General features: G+C 35.4%; 1 protein-coding gene across 1 annotated transcript; it reads right to left on the reverse strand.

The window, feature by feature from the left end:
• Nucleotides 1-3,028: 3,028 nt before the first annotated feature.
• Nucleotides 3,029-25,540, reverse strand: LOC132552032 (CST complex subunit CTC1-like). The gene is made up of 24 exons (XM_060216176.1): nt 25,472-25,540; nt 24,514-24,767; nt 23,733-23,823; nt 23,367-23,454; nt 22,964-23,087; nt 21,506-21,571; nt 20,200-20,260; nt 19,148-19,234; nt 18,544-18,636; nt 17,906-18,028; nt 16,178-16,239; nt 15,796-15,895; nt 15,207-15,287; nt 14,599-14,723; nt 13,804-13,927; nt 12,005-12,148; nt 10,767-11,675; nt 9,875-9,939; nt 7,051-7,175; nt 6,059-6,293; nt 5,202-5,441; nt 4,674-4,815; nt 4,136-4,292; nt 3,029-3,159 (listed from the first exon to the last, which is right to left on the reverse strand). The coding sequence occupies exons 1-24, from the start codon at nt 25,538-25,540 to the stop codon at nt 3,029-3,031; spliced, it is 3,696 nt and encodes a 1,231-aa protein (XP_060072159.1).
• Between the last annotated feature and the right edge of the window lie 1,106 nt (nt 25,541-26,646).

The raw sequence follows: 26,646 nt of genomic DNA on the forward strand, positions 1-26,646 counted from the left end.
TTACAAACACACTGGCAATCTATCGGATCATTTCTCTGATGAATGAATACTTGTGCAAACATGTTTCGGCAGAGTTGAACGTACTTTTACAGGCCTCGCTGTACCTTTCCCATTCAGTAAAATTGCTTGAGTTACGCTTCCAACTTTTGTTTGTACCAATTAGTTAAATACCGAACTGAATCGATTTCACAATGTCCACAGAATCAAAACAATTTGATCAAATGAAAAAATCAAATTTTGAAACTTTTTCTCTCGAAATATGCTTATCCATTTCAAGAAAAAAGATAAATGTCATTTAATAATTAAAAACTGAAAATGAATCAGTTCCTTTAATGATGTGTTATCACAGAACTCATCAATCACTCTAACAAATTTCAATTCAACCGGTCTCGTGACCAAACAATCAATCAATTATCTCCTACTCCATCACAATATTCAGATTTCACTAAGACTACAAGGACGGTCGCTATCGACATCAGTAACTGATGTGCGTCTTTTCGACTCACAATGGTGAACCACTGGACATGGGTAACTGATGTTTATCATTCTGACTCACAATGGTGAACCACTGGACATGGGTAACTGATGTTTATCATTCTGACTCACAATGGTGAACCACTGGACATAGGTAACTGATGTTTATCATTCTGACTCACACTGGTGTTTATCATTCTGACTCACACTGGTGTTTATTATTCTGACTCACACTGATGTACTACAGGACTTACACTTGTGTACTACCAGGATGTGGGTTTGTGATGTTCATCATTTTGAGTTACACTGGTGTACTACCAGGATGTGGGTTTGTGATGTTCATCATTTTGAGTTACACTGGTGTACTACCAGGATGTGGGTTTGTGATGTTCATCATTTTGAGTTACACTGGTGTACTACTGGGATGTGGGTTTGTGATGTTCATCATTTTGAGTTACACTGGTGTACTACTGGGATGTGGGTTTGTGATGTTCAGCATTTTTAGTTACACTGGTGTACTACCAGGATGTGGGTTTGTGATGTTCAGCATTTTTAGTTACACTGGTGTACTACCAGGATGTGGGTTAGTGATGTTCATCATTTTGAGTTACACTGGTGTACTACTGGGATGTGGGTTTGTGATGTTCAGCATTTTTAGTTACACTGGTGTACTACCAGGATGTGGGTTTGTGATGTTCAGCATTTTTAGTTACACTGGTGTACTACCAGGATGTGGGTTTGTGATGTTCAGCATTTTTAGTTACACTGGTGTACTACTGGGATGTGGGTTAGTGATGATCAGCATGTTAAGTTACACTGGTGTACTACCAGGATGTGGGTTTGTGATGTTCATCATTTTGAGTTACACTGGTGTACTACTGGGATGTGGGTTTTTGATGTTCATCATTTTGAGTTACACTGGTGTACTACTGGGATGTGGGTTTTTGATGTTCATCATTTTGAGTTACACTGGTGTACTACCAGGATGTGGGTTAGTGATGTTCAGCATTTTTAGTTACACTGGTGTACTACCAGGATGTGGGTTAGTGATGTTCATCATTTTTAGTTACACTGGTGTACTACCAGGATGTGGGTTTGTGATGTTCATCATTTTGAGTTACACTGGTGTAGTGCTGGGATGTGGGTTTTTGATGTTCATCATTTTGAGTTACACTGGTGTACTGCTGGGATGTGGGTTTTTGATGTTCATCATTTTGAGTTACACTGGTGTACTACTGGGATGTGGGTTTTTGATGTTCATCATTTTGAGTTACACTGGTGTACTACCAGGATGTGGGTTTGTGATGTTCATCATTTTGAGTTACACTGGCTACTACGGGGATGTGGATTGCTACTTATTATTAAAACATAAAAATGGAAAGTGACAGGAGCATGATTGAGACTCTAACCAAGAACCTCTGAATGCTTTATCTGATAAAAATCCTTAGTAAGTGGTAATATTCCTAGTCTTCCTAGTTGTGGTGTGAAATAAAGAAAAAAAATGCTTATGAAATGTTTCATGTTTATTTGTGGGATTGCACAATATTACATGATGTGTGATGTGTACATGACAGGAAAAATGGACGAAATAAGCAATAAGACATGACACAGATGTACGATTCTACCATCATTGATATAAATTTTTAAAAGACTAACAGATAAGTGGCTTTATCTATTTTCTAAATATATGAGATTACAACTATGTATATTTCCTGATTAAGCTGTAAATCTACAGTTTGAATTCATGTATATCTATCAGATACAAACTGAATAGCTATATACACTTGTAAAGTGATTATTGACGATGTCAGCACTAAGGTTTTGGTGCGTTGTGTTATCACAACTATACATTTGTATATAAAAATTATATAAAATAAATTTATTTCCCAGGTTTTCTTCTCACATTTTCTTGACCATACTGGGAGGTGATTGCTGCCTGGCGAATTATCACAGAATTAGTGGGACAACACTGTATATTAGTAGCCCCATGCAGTAGTTAGAATTTGTGTGCTGTGTTTCAATTGTTCTCAAGGAGCAAAGAAAGACAACTCTCCCTAAATTTACATCATTATCTTATTTAGACTTACAAAGTTTCTCATCATGTATCAATTAAACAAGGTATGTAGATAAAACTAGCACAAGTAGCAGCTATTTTAAAAAGTGACATGTGAAACATCACCGTAGCTTACGAAGTTCTGCATAGGTAATGACATGATGTAATAGTTCTGTAAAACATGTGGTACCATATGTTGTCATCTGAAGAACTGGTTCACTTCCTCTAGTCTGTAGGTCTGACATAAAATGATAACAACAATTTATGTTTACATTGTTTATAAGCCATGCCCAAAAGTCCACTTCTTAGGTCTACAGTCCTGAAGTGACAACCAGTGTCTTACCATGGTTACTAAAATACACCAAAAGTCCAATTCCTGCTGTCTCTAGTCTTGAACTAAAGTGACCTCTAGTCTGTTTCCATGGTTACTAATTCACCCAAAAGTCCCCTTCCTGCCATACACAACCCTGAACAGAAGTGACCGCCTGTATGTTTCCATGGTTACTTAAGAAACAGTAATGTCCACTTCCTGTTGTCAATATCCTTGACATCAACACAGTCTAGCTGTAGGAAGGGCAGACATCTTGTCTCCATGGATGCAACACCAGTATCCACATTCTTTAAACTAAACTCTAGCAGAAAAAAAATCATAGAAGAATGAATTAAATAAATAATAATTAAAAAAAAATTGTGTTAAGTACCCTTTTAATAGATTAACTTTGTTCAATTGACGTGAAACAGTTACAGGGATTTCAACAAAATCTTCGTCTGTTACAATGAGCTGTACGATGCAAAAATCCTTCCATTCAATTAAATTATCAACCAATGTGTTCATTGGCAGTAACTGTGTGCTAAGTACAGGTAATGAATGGTTGGTTTAGATGGCTGAAAGTCCCTTCAACTCGTTCTGATCAGTTAGTTAGGTAGTCAGTTCTGGCAACCAACCACTTCAAAACAACGTGAAAGGTAGATTTTGAATTTGTTTTGTACCATAGATAGTTTATAAAAAAACACATGGTAAGTGAAAAATGTTCATAATATCCCAAAATATTCAATTCATTTACAATATTGATACTGAAAATGCATATCTGTATGCATGTTCTTGAAAGGAAACACACTAAGGAATAAATTTCAATCTTTTTTGTTGTATGCTAAGGACTGATTTAATTTAATGCTTAGATATACCAGTATTACTATACATTAAACTCGAAAGGGACAAACAATCATAGACAGAATACAATTAAGTTGTTACATATATGAAATAAAGATATTTTGATACTTAACTTAATTTTAGTTATTGAAGTTCAAATTTTCAAAAAACCAACATGAAAATAAAAGAATAAAAGATATCAGTTTCATTTCTTACCATTGTACATAGTTGGTACTTTTTAAACATATCTTTGTCTGTGTATACTGTCAATACAATTGAGTTTTACTGTTAACTGTACATGTAAGTGCACTGCTATTTTAAGCAGAGTCCAGAACCAGAATTATGAATACACATTGTCTAAAATATGCAACACAAAGGATATTACTGAGATGAAAATATTACAATATAATTCAAATTTGATAAGCATTAAATTTTTATGTTGAAAATGAAAAACTTACCATCTAATGTCATGTCATCCAGACTCCTGCAAACTGACCAATCAGTGGACACCCCTGTCCGCATCCTTAGCCACATCTCCCAGTCCTTCTTGACCAGCGAGCTTTCGCAAAGGTGATAGACAAACATCTCCACCTGATTACCATATTCAGGGCGAGCCTGTAACCCGACAGGAAGAAGTAAACAAAGTTTTAGTTGGAATTTCCAAAAAAGGAGAGATAGTAAACAAGAGGCCCATGGGCCTTAATGGTAATCTGACATAAAATACAAGATTTCAAATTTTGAACTTGAGAAGAACTCAAAAATGTGTTTTCAAGATGGCGGCCATGTTGGATTTCAGACAAACCCGAAATTAACAAAATTTGGTCAGGATCATGTCATGATCATTTCAGGTAAGTTTCAGTTCAATGAGACATGTAGAACTTGAGAAGAAGTTGAAAATGTTTACGATGGACGACGGATGCCGCCGGACAAAAGGCAATCGCAATAGGTCATCAGATCCTTCGATCAGATGACCTAAAAATTCAGAAGTGTACCCACCTTTTGGAGAAACATCTCTCCTTGTGTGTGTATCACACTCTGTAGACTAGACCATTCTCTATCTGACAGTAGTAACAACTTCTGTACTGCAGCATCCCTCATTGTCACTATGGCAACACTTGTCCCATCCTCAACGATAACACTTCAAAGAAACAATAATGTTATTTTGCAATACTAGAGGAGAAACCTTTGATCCTTTATGGTAATTCGAGTTTGAAGACCTAAGATATATACACAGTGTTGGTGTGGTAGGAACAATAAATTGACTTTGTTTTTGACAAATTTTCCACTAACTTCTAAAACCAATGGTATTCAATTTTTTGAAAGGTTAGTCAGGGTTGCCATATTTGAATTTTAACTACTGATGACATAAAATTATTCAACATCTGAGGATGTTTCCTGGTAAGTGACAACCAAACCATATCTTTGGTTGTTATTATCTTAATCACAGGTCAAGGTAACGTTTTTTTACCTAAGTTATAACTTGTCACTTCAATCTTGATCTAAGAAACCTAACACATTGCCTACCTTGCTCTGGCTAGAAACCTTGCACCATAATCTGTCTGACAGGCTGTGTTACTACAGGCCCCGCCCACACAGACTGCTCCACAGTGCTGACACACCCACTTCAGGGACACTTTAAGGAACCTTTGCACATGACAACAGACTGGAAATGGTGAGCCGTGGACCTTACTTCTCCACAGGTCAGCTAAATACACTAGTTGAACAGTTGTTACTTCTAGGCATTGGTTGTGAGAAGGAATCGCCCTATTGAAAGAATAATGGAATTAAATCATGATATCAGTCAAATCTGTGTGCGGAGGTCAGAGGTCTCATTATAAACAAGATAAAGAATAAATGACATCCTTTGTCTCATCTAGAAAGCTACATTTATTACAACCAGAAAGATAACGGTGCTTACAAATAATTTATTGAAAACCAAATTGGAATTGTAAGGTACATGCTATATTCCTACATAATTCTTTCTCATCTGTTGTCTGAGAAACATATCATATAACCCAAGACAGAACATTTGATCACAGAACAAACTTTAACATATAGTGTTCACCACTAATTAAACAAAAAACATTTGGCCCTTCAGGGAGTGGATAAGAGAATTATACATGATACCATACAGTCATAATACACAATTTTCAGAATAGTATTGATGAAAAAATAAAACCTCAGGCAAACTGACATGTATAAGAAGTGGACATACAACATCAATGCAGTACAATCCTGCTGGTCTAATGAAAGATTTATTGAAAGATTTGTCTATGATAGTCTTCCCTAATATTTTTGACGGCCCGATTTCTTTATAAGGCGGCTTTGACTGTTTAATTACTTGTTGCCTGTTTTATCATTAGAATGATAGATTCACAAACCTTGCCAGCTCTGTGTGGTACTTTATGTGTAGACAGGAAATGGCTATAAACTGACAGTAGACATTGTTCTTTCTTGACACCTTCCTCTCTAGTCGTTCTAACCGTACCCCCACCCCAGGGAGAAGCCCTAGGGGGTATATAAAACTATCCAGGTTTAAGTAGACATCCACTTCATCCCCTGACCTCCAACACCTGACAACGATCTTCATCCCACAACCATCAGGGGAACCCACACCTGCAATATTGGTCATCATAATAAGAGTCTGATGGTAAGTAGATAAATGTACCTGAAGTAGCTTTTCATGTAGATCGGTAAAATCTGCCAGTCAAACATCCTTCAGCAAAGAAATACTAAAGGAAAGGGAATGATCACATAAAACAATGTTACACAGATGTATAGCAGAAACAATAGACAAATTAATTTGATAATTCCTACCGATGTTTCAATTGAAAGGATGCTCCAGTCCTGTGGCATTTACATTGATTTAGGATATACATATTAACTATCAACCTTTTAATTTTACCCTGTGTAAAAGTTATCTCCCTTCTATCAATAGTTCAATACTGGTTTTTACCCTATCACACCCTTTTTCAAAATCTACCCTTATAATGTAGCATATTTCCCAAGTCATATATATTAGGAGAATTCAACAAAATCATGGGTATTTCTCTTCCAGTTCCAACTTTATATAACAAGCTATATTAAGTATGTTTGTATCACATTGTGTTCATACCACGAAAAATGCCATAAATATGCTGTTTATTCCTTATGCAATTGTCCTGGTTTGAATCATGTCACTAAATCTCAACTTTGATGTGGAGACAAACAGCCAAATTTCAGACAACTTTATTCTAGCTAGTTTAGTTCCTAAACCAAGCTAAACCAAAACAAAACTCCTTTATTGTCTGAACTTTGAAGATTTGTTTCATCAGCAATTGTTCATCAAAACTACAAGACTATAACAGTGAGGCAGTTATTCCCCATTACAAACCTAGCTGCTGATTTGAGTGAAGATCTGAAGACATATGTCCCTTAGTAGATGTAGGATGGCTATTTGTGTCTACTGGAAATCGTCGTACTACCAGTCCCTCAATACTGACAAGTGTTGCCTCACATCTGAAAACAACTTTAAATGTGTAACAAAAGCAATCAATTACAATAAAGTTCACTAGCCACACCCACGGTAAATGCTGTAATTTTAGTTCTATACTTATCAATAATATACAATTGTTATAGTAGTGAGGTGATCCTCCTTTCCTCGAGGAGAGACAAAAAAATTTACACAAAAAACTTTTATACTTTCTGATAAATTTAAGTCAATAACATGCTAAAATTGAAATGTTACAAATAATTCTGGGGATTAAATTACTGTAACTCTATTCCTTCTACTTCTACACCTATCTCTACTCCTACATATAACTCTACCCCTCCACCTATCTCTACTCCTACACCTATCTCTACCCCTCCACCTATCTCTACTCCTACACCTATCTCTACCCCTACACCTATCTCTACTCCTACACCTAACTCTACTCCTACACCTAACTCTACCCCTACACCTATCTCTACTCCTACACCTAACTCTACTCCTACACCTAACTTACTCCTACACATAACTCTACCCCTAAACCTATCTCTACTCCTACACCTAACTCTACCCCTAAACCTATCTCTATTCCTACACCTAACTCTACTCCTACACCTAACTTACTCCTACACTTAAATCCACTCCTACACCTAACTTACTCCTACACCTAACTCCACTCCTACACCTAACTTACTCCTACACCTAACTCCACTCCTAAACCTAACTCCACTCCTACACCTAACTTACTCCTAAACCTAACTCCACTCCTACGCCTAACTCCACTCCTACACCTAACTTACTCCTACACCTAACTCTACCCCTAAACCTATCTCTACTCCTACACCTAACTCTACTCCTACACCTAACTCCACTCCTACACCTAACTTACTCCTACACCTAACTCCTCTCCTACACCTAACTTACTCCTAAACCTAACTCCACTCCTACACCTAACTCCACTCCTACACCTAACTCCTCTCCTAAACCTAACTCCACTCCTACACCTTTCTTACTCCTACACCTAACTCCACTCCTACACCTAACTTACTCCTACACCTAACTCCACTCCTAAACCTAACTCCACTCCTACACCTAACTCCACTCCTAATCCTAACTCCACTCCTACACCTAACTTACTCCTACACCTAACTCCACTCCTATACCTAACTCCACTCCTACACCTAACTTACTCCTACACCTAACTCCACTCCTAAACCTAACTCCACTCCTACACCTAACTTACTTCTACACCTAACTCCAATCCTACACCTAACTTACTCCTACACCTAACTCCACTCCTAAACCTAACTCCACTCCTACACCTAACTTACTCCTACACCTAACTCCACTCCTAAACCTAACTCCACTCCTACACCTAACTTACTCCTACACCTAACTCCACTCCTACACCTAACTTACTCCTACACCTAACTCCACTCCTATACCTAACTCCACTCCTACACCTAACTTACTCCTACACCTAACTCCTCTCCTAAACCTAACTTACTCCTAAACCTAACTCCACTCCTACACCTAACTTACTCCTACACCTAACTCCACTCCTACACCTAACTCCACTCCTACACCTAACTCCACTCCTACACCTAACTCCACTCCTACACCTAACTTACTCCTACACCTAACTCCACTGCTAAACCTAACTCCACTCCTACACCTAACTTACTCCTACACCTAACTCCTCTCCTACACCTAACTTACTCCTAAACCTAACTCCACTCCTACACCTAACTCCACTCCTACACCTAACTCCTCTCCTACACCTAACTCCTCTCCTAAACCTAACTCCACTCCTACACCTTTCTTACTCCTACACCTAACTCCACTCCTACACCTAACTCCACTCCTACACCTAACTTACTCCTACACCTAACTCCACTGCTAAACCTAACTCCACTCCTACACCTAACCTACTCCTACACCTAACTTACTCCTACACCTAATTTACTCCTACACCTAACTCCACTCCTACACCTAACTCCACTCCTAAACCTAACTTACTCCTAAATCTAACTCCACTCCTACACCTAACTTACTCCTACACCTAACTTACTCCTACACCTAACCCCTCTCCTACACCTAACTTACTCCTAAACCTAACTCCACTCCTACGCCTAACTCCACTCCTACACCTAACTCCACTACACCTAACTCCTCTCCTACACCTAACTCCACTCCTAACCACCTAAACTCTACTCCTACACCTAACTTACTCCTACACCTAACTCCACTCCTAAACCTAACTTACTCCTACACCTAATTTACTCCTAAACCTAACTGCACTCCTAAACCTAACTTACTCCTACACCTAATTTACTCCTAAACCTAACTGCACTCCTACACCTAATTTACTCCTATACCTAACTCCACTCCTATACCTAACTTACTCCTACACCTAATTTACTCTTACACCTAACTCCACTCCTATACCTAACTCCACTCCTACACCTATCTTACTCCTACACCTAACTCCTCTCCTACACCTAACTCCACTCCTACACCTAACTCACTCCTACACCTAACTTACTCCTACACCTAACTCCACTCCTACACCTAACTCCACTCCTACACCTAAAATAAAATATGAGAAGAGTGGCATGTGTCAATAGCCTTGTGTAAATTGTTTTTGTTTGATAAACACTATTTGTTACCTCAGGACAACATTGAAATAAAAAAGTGTTTATCATCTAACAGTATGCAGAATTCCTACTTTTCTGTTAGGATTGCTTTGATAGACAGGTTCCTTGAGGAGTTACGACCAGCAGAAGGAGGAATCTGTAAACATCAGGAAACAACATTATGTTTACCAATGTCAGGATTTGTAAACTCTGTAAACATCAGGAAACAGCATTAGGTTTATTGTTGTCAGGATTTGCATATACATCTTATTATTTGCATATTAAGTATCTATATTTAACAATGTTTTTCTCTGATCATTTAAATATACAAACTATTATTATGGTTAATAATTGGCCATATCAGTGTTTTGGTTTTTTATTTATATATACACACATATATATATAGAATTTGGCAAAATGATTAGATTAATGGGATATCTGTTTGAAACTTTCTAAAGATTAAGATTGACGAGCTACAAAGTTGACATCCTCCAGATTTTATATCAATAAAACTCCATAGTGTTAATGTTGAATCACAGAACAGGAAACTATTCATACCTCAAAGTTCAATGAAAGATGCAGTTTAAAGTTAAAAATATGCACAACCAAACAATTTGACTTTGACAACATATAACATAGTTAATCATTTCTAATCAAAGTTTAATGGGATGTCAATTAAGCAAAATTTATCCTTTTGTTGTTTGAAGGTTTTCACAACCTTGAGTGTTGAGTGTATATCAGATTGAACGCTAGTGAAATGCTAGCCTTAAATAGAGTCTTTTTCATTCTGATATCAGCAACACTATGTCCAACAGTTTTTGAAACTATTCAATTTATATCTCTTCATAGCTTGACTTTTACATTCAATCTTTTTTATAATAGAATGTTATTAAATATGAATACAAGACACATTATCAAATTCATACTACTGTAGACAATTTCCATGTGAACATATACATTATTAAAGTTTATCAAACAACAAACCCTGTTTGGGAACACTCTAGACAGTCGAGTGCTCCCCGGCACCTTATGGACACTTCTGCCTCCAGCCTTAGCAACAGCCTTTTTCAGCTGCCATGAAGTAGCCCCTGGGGGGCAGAGCTTCCCAGTGGGCAACAAAATGCTATAAACTCCTCCGGGTACAATAGTTTGACACCATCGTATAGCATTATTTTCGAACAAAAGTATCACAACTGGAGAGAGAGAGTTTTCCAATTCTAGCTTCAGACCATATTGATGTTCAGCACAATTGCAGTGTTCAAATTGTCTACTACACTGGTGAGAAGATTGTTCCTGAAGATTTGGCAGTGTTTCCCAGTCCAAAGATTCCTCATCAGTGTTTTGGAGGAGGTAACCTTGAACTGCCATCCTGAAATGTGAATCACAGTGAACTCTTCGTTCCAGTACCAAAGTTTCACGGTGGTTAATCAGCACCAGTTGTCTGCCCTTATTAACATCTGTTAGCAGTCCAGTATGGTCTTGGCCTATCTTGCCCTTCTTAAGTGGAACCTGCTCCTTAGGAGCTATACTTACTGTACGCCTATATATCAATACAACATTTAACATAGAAAACATGACGTAACATGTGTTACTACTACTGGTGTCAGAATCATCTGTCATTTTAAAATTTTTTAATGAGGCATTTATATTGATAAATTGTTCACGAATCACAGTGAACTTTGTCACTGCTACAACAGCACCTACACAGCATGTCTGTATAAATGGACACCGAAAATATGAACCAGATTCTAAATCACAGCATTTACAGATTTTTGTACAAAAATGATCTTCACTTGATGTTGTCATGGTGATGACACAGTCAACAAATCCTGTATCATCTCTCAGCTGAACTCGCCCATTCTTTGATGAAAGTTCCAGGATTCCAATTAAAATCTGGAAACATCAAGAAATGTTTTTTTCTATGAAATATCATATACACATGTTTTATTTCTAACACTGAAGTTTAAGTCAACTATCTAACTGAACAAGATTTTCTGGTGAAAAACTTTGGAAAATGGAAAACATCATTTCATACATCTGTAAAGAACAAATACAAAGGATTATTTTTCTGCTGTTGTTTCATTCTACAATACCATAGACAAACAGATAACTGACCAACTATGTGCCTGGCTCTATACAAATGTAGGTTTATGTTAATATTTGTCTAAGACTGGAAATCACACATAAAGACAAAGTCTTCAGAATTGTCACACAATATTTACCTTTTGTGGCTGTCCCTGATGTTGGTGATGAAAGCCCCAGTATGTATCATTGTCAGTTAGATTGTCTGTCTGTGTCTCTAAACATCTTATCTCCTGTATAAATGTCTTCATATCTGGTACCACAGGGTACCCCTCACTACCACCCTATCATGTAAATAAAAGGTTATAATGGTATCACAGGGTACCCCTCACTACCACCCTATCATGTAAATAACAATGGTATAATGGCACCACAGGGTACCCCTCACTACCCCCCTATCATGTAAATAACAAGGTTATAATGGTACCACAGGGTACCCCTCACTACCACCCTATCATGTAAATAACAAGGTTATAATGGGACCACAGGGTACCCCTCACTATCACCCTAGCAAATAAATAACAATGTTATAATGGCACCACAGGGTACCCCTCACTAACCCCTATCATGTAAATAACAAGGTTATAATGGGACCACAGGGTACCCCTCACTATCACCCTAGCAAATAAATAACAATGTTATAATGGCACCACAGGGTACCCCTCACTAACCCCTATCATGTAAATAATGATGTTATAATGGTACCACGGGGTACCCCTCACTACCACCCTAGCAAATAAATAACAAGGTTATAATGGGACCATAGGGTATCCCTCACTACCCCCTATCATGTAAATAACAATGTTATAATGGTACCACAGGGTACCCCTCACTAACCCCTATCATGTAAAGTAAGAATGTTATCATGGTACTGAATGGTACTCTTCAGTACCATCAAGGCCCATGGGACTTTTGTTACAATTGTTACATGATTAAATCAGTACAGAATTTTTAAACAGAAAAGAAACGAGATCAACAACATCAACTTCAAATTAATTTCTCAACATACGCACAAAATTTCAGCTCAATGGCACCGACAGAAGTGGACAAGAAGTTATTTTAAAATGACAACCACATATGACTTTGAACCAAGCAGAAAAAGCAACACTTAAAATTATCTCAGAATTGTTTCAGGAAAGTTTCAGTTGAATCCCACTTGTGGAACTTGAGAAGTTTAAAATAGATGTTGATAATGAAAATCATAATTGCACCATCTTGTTATAAAATGGCTGTCAAACCAAACTTTCAGTGAAGGTAAAAAATGACAACATTTTGCTGGCTTCCTTTTCTTAAGATACCAACTAATAACCAGCTTAATGGCCAAAGTTGAACTTGAAGTTTTAAAATGTGTTTATCATAATGGTGGACATAACATCCATATTGGATTTCAGACCAACACATGGTGAGAATCATCTCAGGACTATTTCAGGCAAGTTTCAACTGAATCACAACATATGAGAAGTTTAAATTGTAGAAAGTTTATCAATGGCATGCAATGACAGACAAAACATGATGGCTTTGTTGGTTGGTCATGATCCTTTGGGTCAGATGACCTTATAATCTTAGTAAAATACATTATAATGTGTTTATTTGTCTTTTGAAAATTTTCGTCATTTGTTTTTAAAACTGACATCTGATTTTTAGCCATGTCATATTTCCATCATTGAACAGCAGGAACTAAACACATTTAACATGGCTTTCTCGAATGAATTTGCCATTTCCATGTTTGCCATGCAAACATATAAACAAGATAAGACAAAGGCAAAATGACGGCTATATGGAAAGATGTTCCCTGATCCATTTTGACATAAAAAATAGAAACTTACTATATTTATATAATGTCTGTTATGCTTCATACAAAACTGTGCTAAAATCACTTAAACAACAAAATGCATGATCAGATGCTTTAGTAATGTGTATCACATATCTAACCAAGTACCTGTTCCCGTAGCAAGCCACATTGGTGTGTCCTAGATAGGAACTCCTGAATATACACTCGTCCTGCCTTGTCCTGGTCTGTGGAACATCTACCAAATACAGTCTCAACTATATCAGGTAGGTCACTGAAATAAACAAATTAAAACAAAGAAGTTCATCTCAAAGTTCACTACGGGTTGAAAATCCATAAATTTAGAAAGTTCACCTCAAAGTTCAATAAGGAATGAAAATCCGTAAATTTATCATGGTTTAAGTGGTAGTGATATTGTAACAAAAAATTGTTTTTTTTATACCTTATTCAACCTTCAGCTTTTCTACAAGAATAAACATAATTCCAAGTAAAGTATTCTAGTTGTAAACGGAAACAACACATAATGTATGTTTTTACTACATATACCACAAATGATACCTTTTAAAATAGCTCCCTTTACTTATATAACTGATGCGTAATCTATTCTGGACATCCCTTCCCCCTGTCATATGTCTAACATAGTGTCATTACTTGTTCTTAGCAAAATCATTCACCTCTTTAATCAGTTTTAACTGTAAAAGCAAAGCAATATTGTTTCAATATTTATGTAAAAACCTTTTATTGTGCTAAATACACCAAGACCAAAACAAAACACTTTTCAATATGAAATAACATACATGCATATGTGAACAAAATGGAGTATGATTACACTGAAAATAACAATATAGTTGTAACAAACATTCTTATTCGATTCAATGGATGTAAGTTGCATTCTTATTACAGTTAAAATATTAACTACTGATGTGATATTAAAAAAAAACCTACTGATAAAACTTTGAGCAGAGTTTGTTGTGGAGTGAGAAGGTCAAGTTGATGAATGTATCCAGCATTTCTTGTGTTACACAACACTTCTTCAGGGTCTGATGTAACATCAAAGGCAGGTGCACCATCTGAATAGATAGACTTCTATTGTTTATTATCACTGGATAACCAAGACAAAAAGCCAAGGAATTATAAAACAGAAATACTTTTATGGCAGGGGATGAACTATAACTTATAAAAAAAACCGACATCTTCTGTTTTGACTGACAAAAGAGCTGGTGAGTTTGGGAAAGGTCAGTTCTTTGTCTGTTGGTGACCTGGTCAATTTGTAGTATAGAGGCCAATAAGAAAGTAATTCATTCTTATTGTATACAAGTACATTTACAAACATTGATTGTTTACTTAAGTATGTTTCATTCTATCTTTTGTCAGATGCCTAATAAACCAGTTTCTGGTTTGTCTCACATCTTCATAAACTAGACTGGTTCAATAGCATGTAAAGTTATATTCAAGTTTTATTCAGGCAAAAAAAGAAATGTAAAAAAAAATTTTTTTTCATATTTATGAAAGTATGAGCTTGTATTTACTTTCACTATTAAAACAGCTACTACCTTTGGTTTGTTGTTCAAGGCAGAAAACTCAGTCACTTTGACACAACTGCTTGTACAACACACAACTCTCAAGTGTGGAAACTGAAAGAAGGAGGATCTAATCTCAATAAGACTTTAGATGTTTTAATTGAATATAGAAATAAAGCTATAGTATTTACTTCAACAGAGAATATTCAATCATAGCTTTTGCTTACTTTAATGATTTTAATGTCTTAAGTTCAATCTTCAGTTTGAACAGCAATACTCCCCACCTCCACCAATGAAAGCTACTTGACAAATCACTCCAGGTATCATAGCTCATAAATAGAAGATGTTTGAAGATTTTAAATACATTAAATCTTTGTGACCTGAATGGCAGTTCATGGGGTGGTAAACCGAGCAAACAAACACACTTCATGGCCTTTATCCCTTCTGACAGGAAACCAAACCATCCCTCTTTTGATTTGACTGTCAAACTTTGACATAACATCCCTCATTTTAATTTGATTGTCAAACTTTGACATAACATCCCTTGGCTGATTTGACAATCAAGCCTTGATATAACACTCCCCCTCTGATTTGACACCACACATACTGCTTAGCTTTATACCTGTTTTGAGCGGATGAAGTGAGCATTGTATATGATGACCTTTGACCCCACCCTGAGGGACTGATACTTGTTGATAGCAGGTACACAGCTTACACAAAGCCTGTAAAGGAATGTGCTTCAGTTGTAAATGTGTTAAGACTCTCAAGGTTCTCTACATCCAGTGTACCAACTGATCTCATAAGGGGGATATATTTAACCAAATATCAAACTTTTACTGCCAAATTTCTCAATAAACAAATTTGTAAACATTTCTTCATTGAGCATCAATACTATCTCAAAGCAAAATAAAAAACAAAAAAGTCCTTGATTCAGAGAGGATTTAACAGAATAATATGTTCTAATTATTTTTTCAAAAAGAAAAGAGAAATTTTCCTTCACATACCCAACTTTGGAATCAAGCATGTATATTCCAACAGCCCCTAGCTCATTTGAAGTAAGGATTCCCTGTAGGAAAAAAACATACAAGTTATTTCATCTAAATTCATAATTCACATTTAATACATAAATGGTTGTAAACAAGAGTACCAGCAGCAGAACAAGATGGAAACAGTGATATTGCATCGAAATGCCTAGAGGAAAAGCAGTGCTGTATATTTTTATCATAAATTAAAGCATACCAAGTTTTAAAGATATGGGTTTAAAATCTCTCGACCAAAGCTAAAATGCTGAACAATCTTATGTCACTTTGTAACGGTTTTGATGTCTATCATGTTTCAAAGAGACTGGTTCAAAACTGAGTGAGAAAAATCTGGGACAAAATTAAAATGATCGATAGTAACAAAAGGTTTTAACATTGAAAAATAGTAAAATCAAAATGCCACTAAGGAATACTCTGTCCTGTGCAATGATTATAAAGTAGTCAAATTAAGATAAATGGATTAAAAACTGAGGGAGGAGATCAGTATATAAGATTAACATGCTGGAAAAAACAAAGGGCGGTAACTCCTTTAAAATTGGTTGAAAAATTAAGAGATTGAATCTCTGGACAAAATTTACATTATGAAACAAGGACAGTATCTCTTCCAAATACAGTGGAATTAAACTGCTGTACAGGAAAACACAACTTCATGTCATAGTGGTTAAGCCAATTAAGTTTGAAAGAGATCTGAAGAAAACTTTAGGAGGAGATCTCGGGAAAAATGAAAGTTTATGACAGTGGGACAAACAATCCCAAACATAATATGTCCTGTCAAAATGGTAATTAAGATATTTTTCTGCATTTTCATTTATTGATTTTAAACAGTGCCATGAATCAATGCAAGTTCTATGTGGTAATAACAAAATCAAATTGCAGCTGATTGCTGAAGAGTCAATTTGTCTTTACTTAATTGATAATCAGACATAATTGGTAAAAATGTCTTTTCAATCAATTATTGATTAATAATCTCTCAGTAACCTTTCTCAAATTGTATGTTTCACTATGTTAAAAACCTTGGCATGCAAACTTAATATGTGATACACTCCAAAACCGTCAGTCAACTTACCAGAAAGCTAATTAGGGATAAATCTGCCTCATAATGATAGACATTGTAGAAGTAAGTGTGAATTACAACAGAAACTCACAGAAAATTACACACCATGATTTCAGCTAATTATATCAGTCATGAAATATTAATCCTAATCAATTAATTTGGTTTATTTGTACAACTGATCAATTATTAGGTTTGGTTTATTGTTTCTTTATGTCCTATTAACAGGCAGGATCATCTACGGATGTGCCAGATTGGGCGGTGGAGGAAAGTCGAAGTTCGTAGAGAAAAACCACCGACTTGCAGCCAGTACCTAGTAACTACCCAACATAAGCTAATCCACCAACAAGAGGTGGAAAGCTGGTTATACAGTCAGACACCTTAACTACTTGGTCAATGTGGCTTCCAATTATTATGACAAAGACTCGTGCTTGCAATGAATAAATGTCAAACTTCTAACTTAATAAAATCAATGATTTGAAAACTGTCTTTCATTACAAGAAATTATCATCATCAAATATTACTACTGACTGAGAAACAAATCAAGATGCCAAAACAGATTCATATATGGAGCAGATATTACAAATTACTGGTTCATTCATGGTGTAAGCATTAATTCCTCCCTGAAAATGGTTAAATACCTGATACGATGCCATATCTAAAGTGGGATCCTCTTCAGTCTCTTCTTCCATCTCCTCTTCCTTCCCCTCACATGTGATCACCTCTAATTTACTTGGATCCCCACCTTGTCTTTCCAACCATTCCTACTCAACAATATTATTGTAAAACCTACACTGGTACAGATATGAATAGAATGTCCACATGTTTAACTCTCCTGTAAACAATCAAGTGTTTTCTTAATGTCATTATAGTCAATATAATTGCAAGTGACCCATAAAACCATTGATGTCAGCTGTTAAAATGACTAAAATAAATATACAATAGAATATATGGAGCACCCTGCCACAGCATATTAACATCACAATGACTGTCTAGTACATGTACTGTTGTTTTCGATCAGTAGCAGGCAATATTCGACTTGGTAATAATTCTATATTTATCTCAGGTACAGGAAGGCAGTGCTTAACTGGTATAATTCTATATGTATCTAGGGTACAAAAAGGCAGTGTTTTACCTGGTATAATTCTATATGTATCTAGGGTACAGAAAGGCAGTGTTTTACCTGGTATAATTCTATATGTATCTAGGGTACAAAAAGGCAGTGTTTTAACTGGTATAATTCTATATTTATCTCTAATACAAGAAGACAATATTTCACCTGAGCTGAAATACAGGTAAAGTCCAGTGTGGCAGGACTGAGCAGTAGGCTATCTGTCCATGGAACAAAGACCTTGATACTAGACCCTGCACCCTAAAAAAAAACAAACATTCAAGGTTCTTTACATTTAAATACTGTAAAAGGCAAAAATAATCAAATGTCTTGCACACAGTGGAATAATCTATACTGGAAAGTAGGCCTATGAACTTTTACCCTCATTTAACTTTTGTCTTGAAGAGCAGAACAAAAAGTATTAAACAGTCACAAAAGAAGTAACTAGTATATGGAATGAATTCAACATGGGACAAATTTGTCTAGTTATGTGTGTAAGTGAAATGTTGAGTACGGTAAATGATTCAACTGCTCATAATATAAGTCATTAACTTATTGTCATGGCTATATATTAGTTAAAGCTGTATATTCCTGAGGGCTGTCATTGATGGGAAAAGATCAACCTGTCTAAGTATCCACATATAACTACTTATCAAGTTCCAGTTCTACTTAATTTTCTAAGCTGACTATTGTTTACACCTCAGGAAAAACGCAAAGTAAAAGAAAACCATCTGACAGGAGTGGTCTAGTGAAAGGAAACATTCAATGATACCTTCTTCAGTGTAGTAGGTCTCAAACCAGTCAACACTATCTTTTCTCCAGGTGTGAGAAACTTCTGCCAGTGTAGAAATTCAGGTTTCTGTGAGCAAAAATGTAACTTTTCAACAGAAAGTAAGAGTATGTCTCAACTCTATGTGGCATATCAAATCTATATCACAATAACAGGTGATTATAACATGTCAACATATCAAATCTATATCACAATAACTAGTTATGTGTGTAAGTGAAAGGTGATTATAACATGTCAACATATCAAATCTATATCACAATAACAGGTGATTATAACATGTCAACATATCAAATCTATATCACAATAACAGGTGATTATAACATGTCAACATATCAAATCTATATCACAATAACAGGTGATTTTAACATGTCAACATATCAAATCTATATCACTATAACAGGTGATTTTAACATGTCAACATATCAAATCTATATCACAATAACAGGTGATTTTAACATGTCAACATATCAAATCTATATCACAATAACAGGTGATTTTAACATGTCAACATATCAAATCTATATCACAATAACAGGTGATAACATGTCAACATATCAAATCTATATCACAATGTAACATGTCAACATATCAAATCTATATCACAATAACAGGTGATTTTAACATGTCAACATATCAAATCTATATCACAATAACAGGTGATTATAACATGTCAACATATCAAATCTATATCACAATAACAGGTGATTATAACATGTCAACATATCAAATCTATATCACAATAACAGGTGATTATAACATGCCAATTTATGTAAATTTGATATCTTTACAGCTAGTTTGCTGTTAGTATAAAACAAGTAATTCATAAACCATTCATTTCTTCTGAAAAAAAAACCCTGCTCTGTTCACTTTAAAATTAGATTTAAATACTAGACTTTGATATAAATTCAAGTCAAAATTTATGATTTAAAGTATAAGAAATTTTTGATGAAGATTTTCTCTCAGTAAATGATACAAAGTAATAGAAGTTTGACACAAGATAAAAGAAAAATGATACAAATCAGTATAACACTTACCTTGACAATGATGTTAACACCATGAGGGAGTCGAATACAGAATAATAGGTCTGTTTTTACTCTGTGAAGAAAAAGTTAATATTCATTAGGCAAGCTAGATCATAATACCAATCATTATCAACCAGAATCTACTGATCTCTCATTGGTTCTGTCCCCTAGTTGATAAATCTACTAGTTGATGAAACTGTTTTTCACCTGTTTGCAATTAAGAAGTTAAATAAACCAACTGTGCCTTGTTGATAGTCAAGTATCATTCAAAATCAGATTTTTTTCATTTCTGTCGGTTGAAAAAGGATTGGATAATGAAATTAAAAGATATTGAGAAAACATGACATTTAAAAACAGAAAAAGATATTCTTTTCTCTTAAAACAACACATGGATAATGTTTCTTCTGATCATTCCCATAAGCAAACGAGAACAAGAAGAGACCAAAGGGAACAAACGTATGAAATTTGAGAGATATACATTCATTATTTCTTATGTAATAGCAATAACAATCTTTTCTAAGTAAAATCCAAGATGGCTGCCTGTTGGCCATTTTGTTTTTTCTGATCAGCACCGAAATCAAACAGGCACAACTAGGGATAAAGAAAGTATATACATGAAATTTGAGAGAAATCTATACAGTAGTTCTCAGGAAATAGTGAAAACACAAACTTCCAAAGTCAAAATCCAAGATGGCTGGCTGTCGGCCATTTTCTTTTTCTGATCAGTCCCAAAATCAAACTGGCACAATTAGGGACCAAGGGGGCCCTACATATGAAATCTAAGAAAGATTCATCAAGTACTTAAATGTTAAAGTCCAAAATGACCACATTTGGCCATTTTGTTTTTCTTATCAGTCCCAAAATCGATTGGGCACAACTAGGGACCAAAAGGAACTGATTATTAAATTTAATAAAGATCCATCAAGTACTTCTCAAGAAATAGTGACAACAAAAATTGTTTCCGTACAGACGGATTGACGGACCACAGATGCAGAGCGATTTGAACAAACTGCCATCTGATGATGGTGGGCTAAAAATATATGCACTTTGACTTTTTGAAAGTCTGAGAAACAAATCTTTTGCGCTCTTCAAATTCAGGTTTGAAAAATAAAAAAATCCATTAATATTATACATGTAAAGTAACTTCCAGGTATCATTCACATCACAACAAAACATTCTTGCAATCAGCAATATACAAATACCATTTATCTATATTTACATCTCTTGCAGTAAGATTTTTTCTGTTGCATAATAGCAAAGACAAAAATATTATCTACCAACACTATAAGGCACAAAAATGACTTTCATTGAACTGTACCTGTGGATCTCCCCAACAGCTTCAACAGTTGCCACCATGTTAATACACCCTGGCTTCAAAGTGTCCCTACAAGTAATTTATAATCCTTCATCTGCAAGCAACTTAGGTATCAAAGAGGCATAACTCTCTAAAGATGATAGAAAATAAAGTTTGTTCAAAATTTATCATAGGCCAATGCTAAGTAGCACAAATAACATTATACATCAAAATACCTGAATATAGTGATTATGTACTCTCAGTCAAAGTATCAATACAGAGGTTTTCTTATCACTGCAGAAATATCTGAATATAGTGATTATGTACTCTCAGTCACAGTATCAATACAGAGGTTTTCCTATCACTGCAGAAATATCTGAATATAGTGATTATGTACTCTCAGTCAAAGTATCAATACAGAGGTTTTCTTAAACTTATCACTGCAGAAACATCTGAATATAGTGATTATGTACTCTCAGTCACAGTATCAATACAGAGGTTTTCTTAAACTTATCACTGCAGAAATATCTGAATATAGTGATTATGTACTCTCGTCACAGTATCAATACAGAGGTTTTCTTAAACTTATCACTGCAGAAACATTAATATAAGAAAAAATATACATTTCTATAAAACTAGGCATTTACCCAAGGTTATATAATCAGGATAAAAGAATCTGGGACACTCCAAAAACTACCTGACTGAAGTATTGTCTCATTGACGTTTGACCTTGTATAATTACTACCAACAACAATATTTATTCATTTACTTAAACACGATTGTATTTCACAGAATGGTTTATTTTATAAAGGAGGAGTGCCAGTTTGGGCCTTTTGGTGGCCATGACGAATACTTTTTATTTTTTGTCTATTAAAATCTTGAGGTCAGGCAGTAATGACAAGACATTAATCTAAGGTCTGCTCAAGGCTGTTCAGTTGTTATAGGGAGGGGATGAGTGGGGGATCAAATTCATAATTATTGCAATAATTATCAAACTAAAATATATTTTTTTAGTTTTTTTCTCTTAAATGTCATTTGATGATATATTTCAAAACCTTCATTAGAAAAAATGACCAAAAAATATGCCATTGTTGAAAAGCAGGTAACAGTAATTAAGTGCCCTAATTACTAATTAAGTCACAATTGAGCACCGTTTTTTGTCTTAATGCATCTATAAACAATACGTTTATCACGAGCATTACCGCCTGACCTCAAGTTTTCAATAGACAAAAAATATAAAGTATTCATCATGGCCACCAGAAGGCCCAAACTGGCACTCCTCCTTTACCTAACCCCTTATTGAATTGACATATTTTTGATTGTACTAATTATAATGACTTCTGCACCAGTTGAATTCACTTTGTACAAGATTTGACAGACACTAGACCTAATGATTTCAGTATTCCTTCCTGTCTACTCATTACTATACTTCATACAGGTCACAGGTCAGGTTGTTCTTGAAACACGTTTATGAATACTGACTTGTGGAGAAGCAAGACGGAAGCAACTTCAGCAGACACAACTGGAAGTGGTTTGGACAAGACTGGTTGATTGGAGGTGGGTCTTATCCTTACAGGCTTCACACACAACTCCAGGTAGCACTGACCTGTTTAGAATACAAACATTATTACTTGACATTTCATAAAACTGACAAAATGCATTCAACTCTTTTCTCCTAGTACTGAGTACCTAAACAGCATTTAATGTGAAAAATGGTGTTTGAATTAACAAGCTTCTATAGACGAATATAATCATGATTCTGGATATTCAAGTCAGACTGAAAGATTTATGATTCCTAAAGTCAATGTGTTTACAGTTCACTGATTTCATGATCTGGTATGATTGTTAGCATGTTAACATTGCCTCTTTTGTATTGTTGCTCTACCTCTGCTTTTGATGATGAGGTTCCAGGAAGGAAACACAGCCCATTGATCTAACAATCCCAACATCTCATTGTAGTCACTGTGCCTCAACTGATGAGATATAATGACACATACAGGTACTTTTACAAGTGAGATATCTATATACAGGTAACTGTTTGTCTATGAATTTAATAAATTCTTTGTAGATTGCTTTGAAGGAAATAAAACATGCATTTCCTAAAGACGCCAACACAAGATTACTGTACTTTACCCAAATTTCATGTTTCCTTTGGGCTCCATCTTTCTTAGATATAAGACTAGTATCTTTCTTTGACAGATATGAAGTAAATCATTTTTGTTTTTATTAAACATACAGAGATTTGCTTTACCTCTACTGGGAGAGATGATGCGGAGTCTACTAAGACTAGCTGTCCTGGGTGATCTAATGAGGCTGTTGTCAATCGTCCAAGTAAAATGCATCTGTGGCACAAGAATATATGTTTTAGTAAGGTACGATATTTTTCTGGATGCAAGGTATTGACAATCATACACTAAAAACAAACTTTGATATTCTGCTCTGTTTTTCCATATAAGGACTAAAATTTGGTTAATTTTCATACAGGGGGAACTAAATGTTTCGACTTTACATCTTATTTCAATAGTGCCTGTATCGTTCATCTGGTTAAGATCACTGAAATAGCTTCATTTTCCACTAAATGAAAAATAATTGTCCCATTTTCTCTAAGCATCCTATAGTGAAGGGAGCTTACTCTTTAAAAAATTACTTTCTTTCCCCTATTGCTATTTCATTTGGGACATAATCCTGGAGTTTCTACAGAAGAAGGATTAAACAAATTTGCTTCTTCCACCTATCAGATGCAGTCACTTCCACAGAAGGGGCACAAGACCCACAGTTTATACAAACCTGATTTCCCTTCTCTCAAAGGGCCGAAACCCACTATTTATACCAAACAGATTCCCCTTCATCAAAGAAAAATTGAGACCATTTTTGGTAAAATCTAACCATTCCTACAAGAGGAGCAGGGTTTTTTAAGAACATGTATAATTTCCTCAATTGGGTTCTGCCCTTCAGGACTCTGATGGCTGAGACTCCTTTGGGCAAGATGAGCTACAAATGTTGGAAATACTTTGTTCATCAGTATAGCAAACCTTTTGTTTCCCAAGGTCTTCTCTGAACTATGTCTATCCTCAGATGAGGGGGAAGAGACCTCAGATGTGAACTGACTATGAAATGCTAGGTCCTGCTTCCTACACCAGTCTACATCAATCCCCATACACTGTGTGAGTAGATGTATATCCTGACAAATGTCTACCAATGTCCTTAGTATGTCCTCTACAGCCAGCCCTGCTGCCACAATCACGGGTCTCCACACTCCATACACACCCTCTAGCCATTGGATATGCTGCAAATAATGTGGTGAAAGGGATTGAATAGTCTATTAATATCTTTGAAGAATGCTCTAGTCATGAACCCTGTACTGTTACTTGTTTTGGCTATAAAACATAACTTGGATGTGACCTGGAATTACATGGTTTACCTTCCAGAATACCTGGTCTTCGCTTTTGTTTTCTTCCTCACTTTTTCAAATATGCAAATTTTTCAATTGTTCATAATTAACCTTTAATTGATATTGTGTTTAATTTGATCATGTGCTTTTTTTTTTTAAACAGAAAGTGTCCATGTATGCCTGGCTAGTTAATATCTAAACACATAATATCTATGTATGAGAGGTTATAAAACAAACTGCTTATTACTTGTGAAATTGCAATGGCATTGATTACAACGTAAAACTGGGTCAATTGCGTCTTGACAAGTCATTTTTCATATTGCTGCATATATGTTTCCATTACCAAAAGAAATTATCAATTGTTAACATTCTCTAGCCAATGTCAATGTTTCTCATTAATCCTTCTAGCTATCATTCTGTATAACTTACATTGACAAAATTTTATTTCATAACGCTCAGAAAGCCTGAGCATGAAAATCTTATCACATTGTGAAAGTGTCTCCACATGCTGACAATTGGCTAATATTTTAGTGCAAATGAGAAATCTTAAATCAACATGTATAAAGTAGAATTCATATATAAAGTGTCAACTTCATTACGTCATGTTGTGTTGTTTTGAAGCCATATAACTTGGATTTCTCCAAAAACTCTGCTATATCTTTATCCATTCACTTGTTTACAGTCAATTACTGCAGGGGGTCGTGATGTTAACTGTAAAGGGAAAAAAATGACTAGCAGTGTGGATAAATATTGGACCCAAAATCAACAAATTTAAAGCATTCAGTAATTTTTCCTGGTGAGCCCAGAACATTATTTCCAAAATTTTAGTGAGTCCAATTCCAAAGAGATGGAGTAGGTTCTCAAATTTTGAATGAGTTTTTCAGGAAACGCACAAGTTCAGGATTCAAATATCTGAGTGCAAAAAACATCATTGTGACATTAACTTGTACATCATATAACCGAAGGCAGAATATCAAACCCCTCAGCTTGTTAAAATTCATGTGAAGAGTCCTAATTATTTGCAAAGATACACTGCAAGAATGGAACTCAAGTGATGGCCACTGGGGAAGTTTCCCTTTTTCTATTCAGCCATATACTAAGAAAAGTAGGCCCATAAAATACCATTTGCTTATCCCAAGAACATTAGTTATGTCACTTTGAATGGATAGAAACACTTACTATCAATATCAAAACTTTGGTATATCTTTCTTCCATTAAGTTTTTCAAAAAAGGTTTGTTATTACACTAACACAAAGATGAAAGTTGTGTAGTGACTACAATTTGGTGTAAAAGGAGCGGGTTGGTGTGGCTTATATGTATATATTAGTATCTGTCACTCAACTGACGGGCATGCTTCTTTCGCAGGTATTTCGCAGGTATGTCGCAGGTATGTCGCCTCAATTGAAAGCTTCTATCTTCTTGTTGCGATGTACTTAATGGGGAACTTAATTCCCCCTTACACCGACTATGAGTCCCAGTTGCGCATGCACAGTTATTACAATTGTAGAAAAATTTACAGAAATTCTGAAAAATTAAATCAAAATAATTTAGGAGAGTGAATTTTAGGTCTTGATTAACCTTAACTAACATGTAGTTGGTATTAAAGGACAAGTAGTGGAACAATATCTAGACACCATGTCACTTTATATTCTAACACAAGTTATACAAGGATTAAAAGGTAAAAACAGGGATGTTGATATGGTATTATAACAATGATTTGGGTCTTATATTTGTATTACTAAATTATTCACTTGGCCTCTGTTTATTCTGCTTC

The sequence above is a fragment of the Ylistrum balloti genome, unplaced genomic scaffold, assembly GCF_031769215.1.
Source record: "Ylistrum balloti isolate Yb309-2 unplaced genomic scaffold, AGI_CSIRO_Ybal_v1 Utg370230, whole genome shotgun sequence".
Classification (NCBI taxonomy): domain Eukaryota; kingdom Metazoa; phylum Mollusca; class Bivalvia; order Pectinida; family Pectinidae; genus Ylistrum; species Ylistrum balloti.

What these genes read in the sequence shown, in the direction of transcription:
- LOC132552032 (XM_060216176.1), bottom strand. Translation starts at nt 25,540, where the DNA reads ATGGATAAAGATATAGCAGAGTTTTTGGAGAAATCCAAGTTATATGGC. An exon ending in CATCATCTCTCCCAGTAGAG is followed by an intron (nt 23,455 to 23,732) that starts GTAAAGCAAATC and finishes ATATCTCATCAG; the next exon opens with TTGAGGCACAGTGACTACAA. An exon ending in CCTCATCATCAAAAGCAGAG is followed by an intron (nt 23,088 to 23,366) that starts GTAGAGCAACAA and finishes TATTCTAAACAG; the next exon opens with GTCAGTGCTACCTGGAGTTG.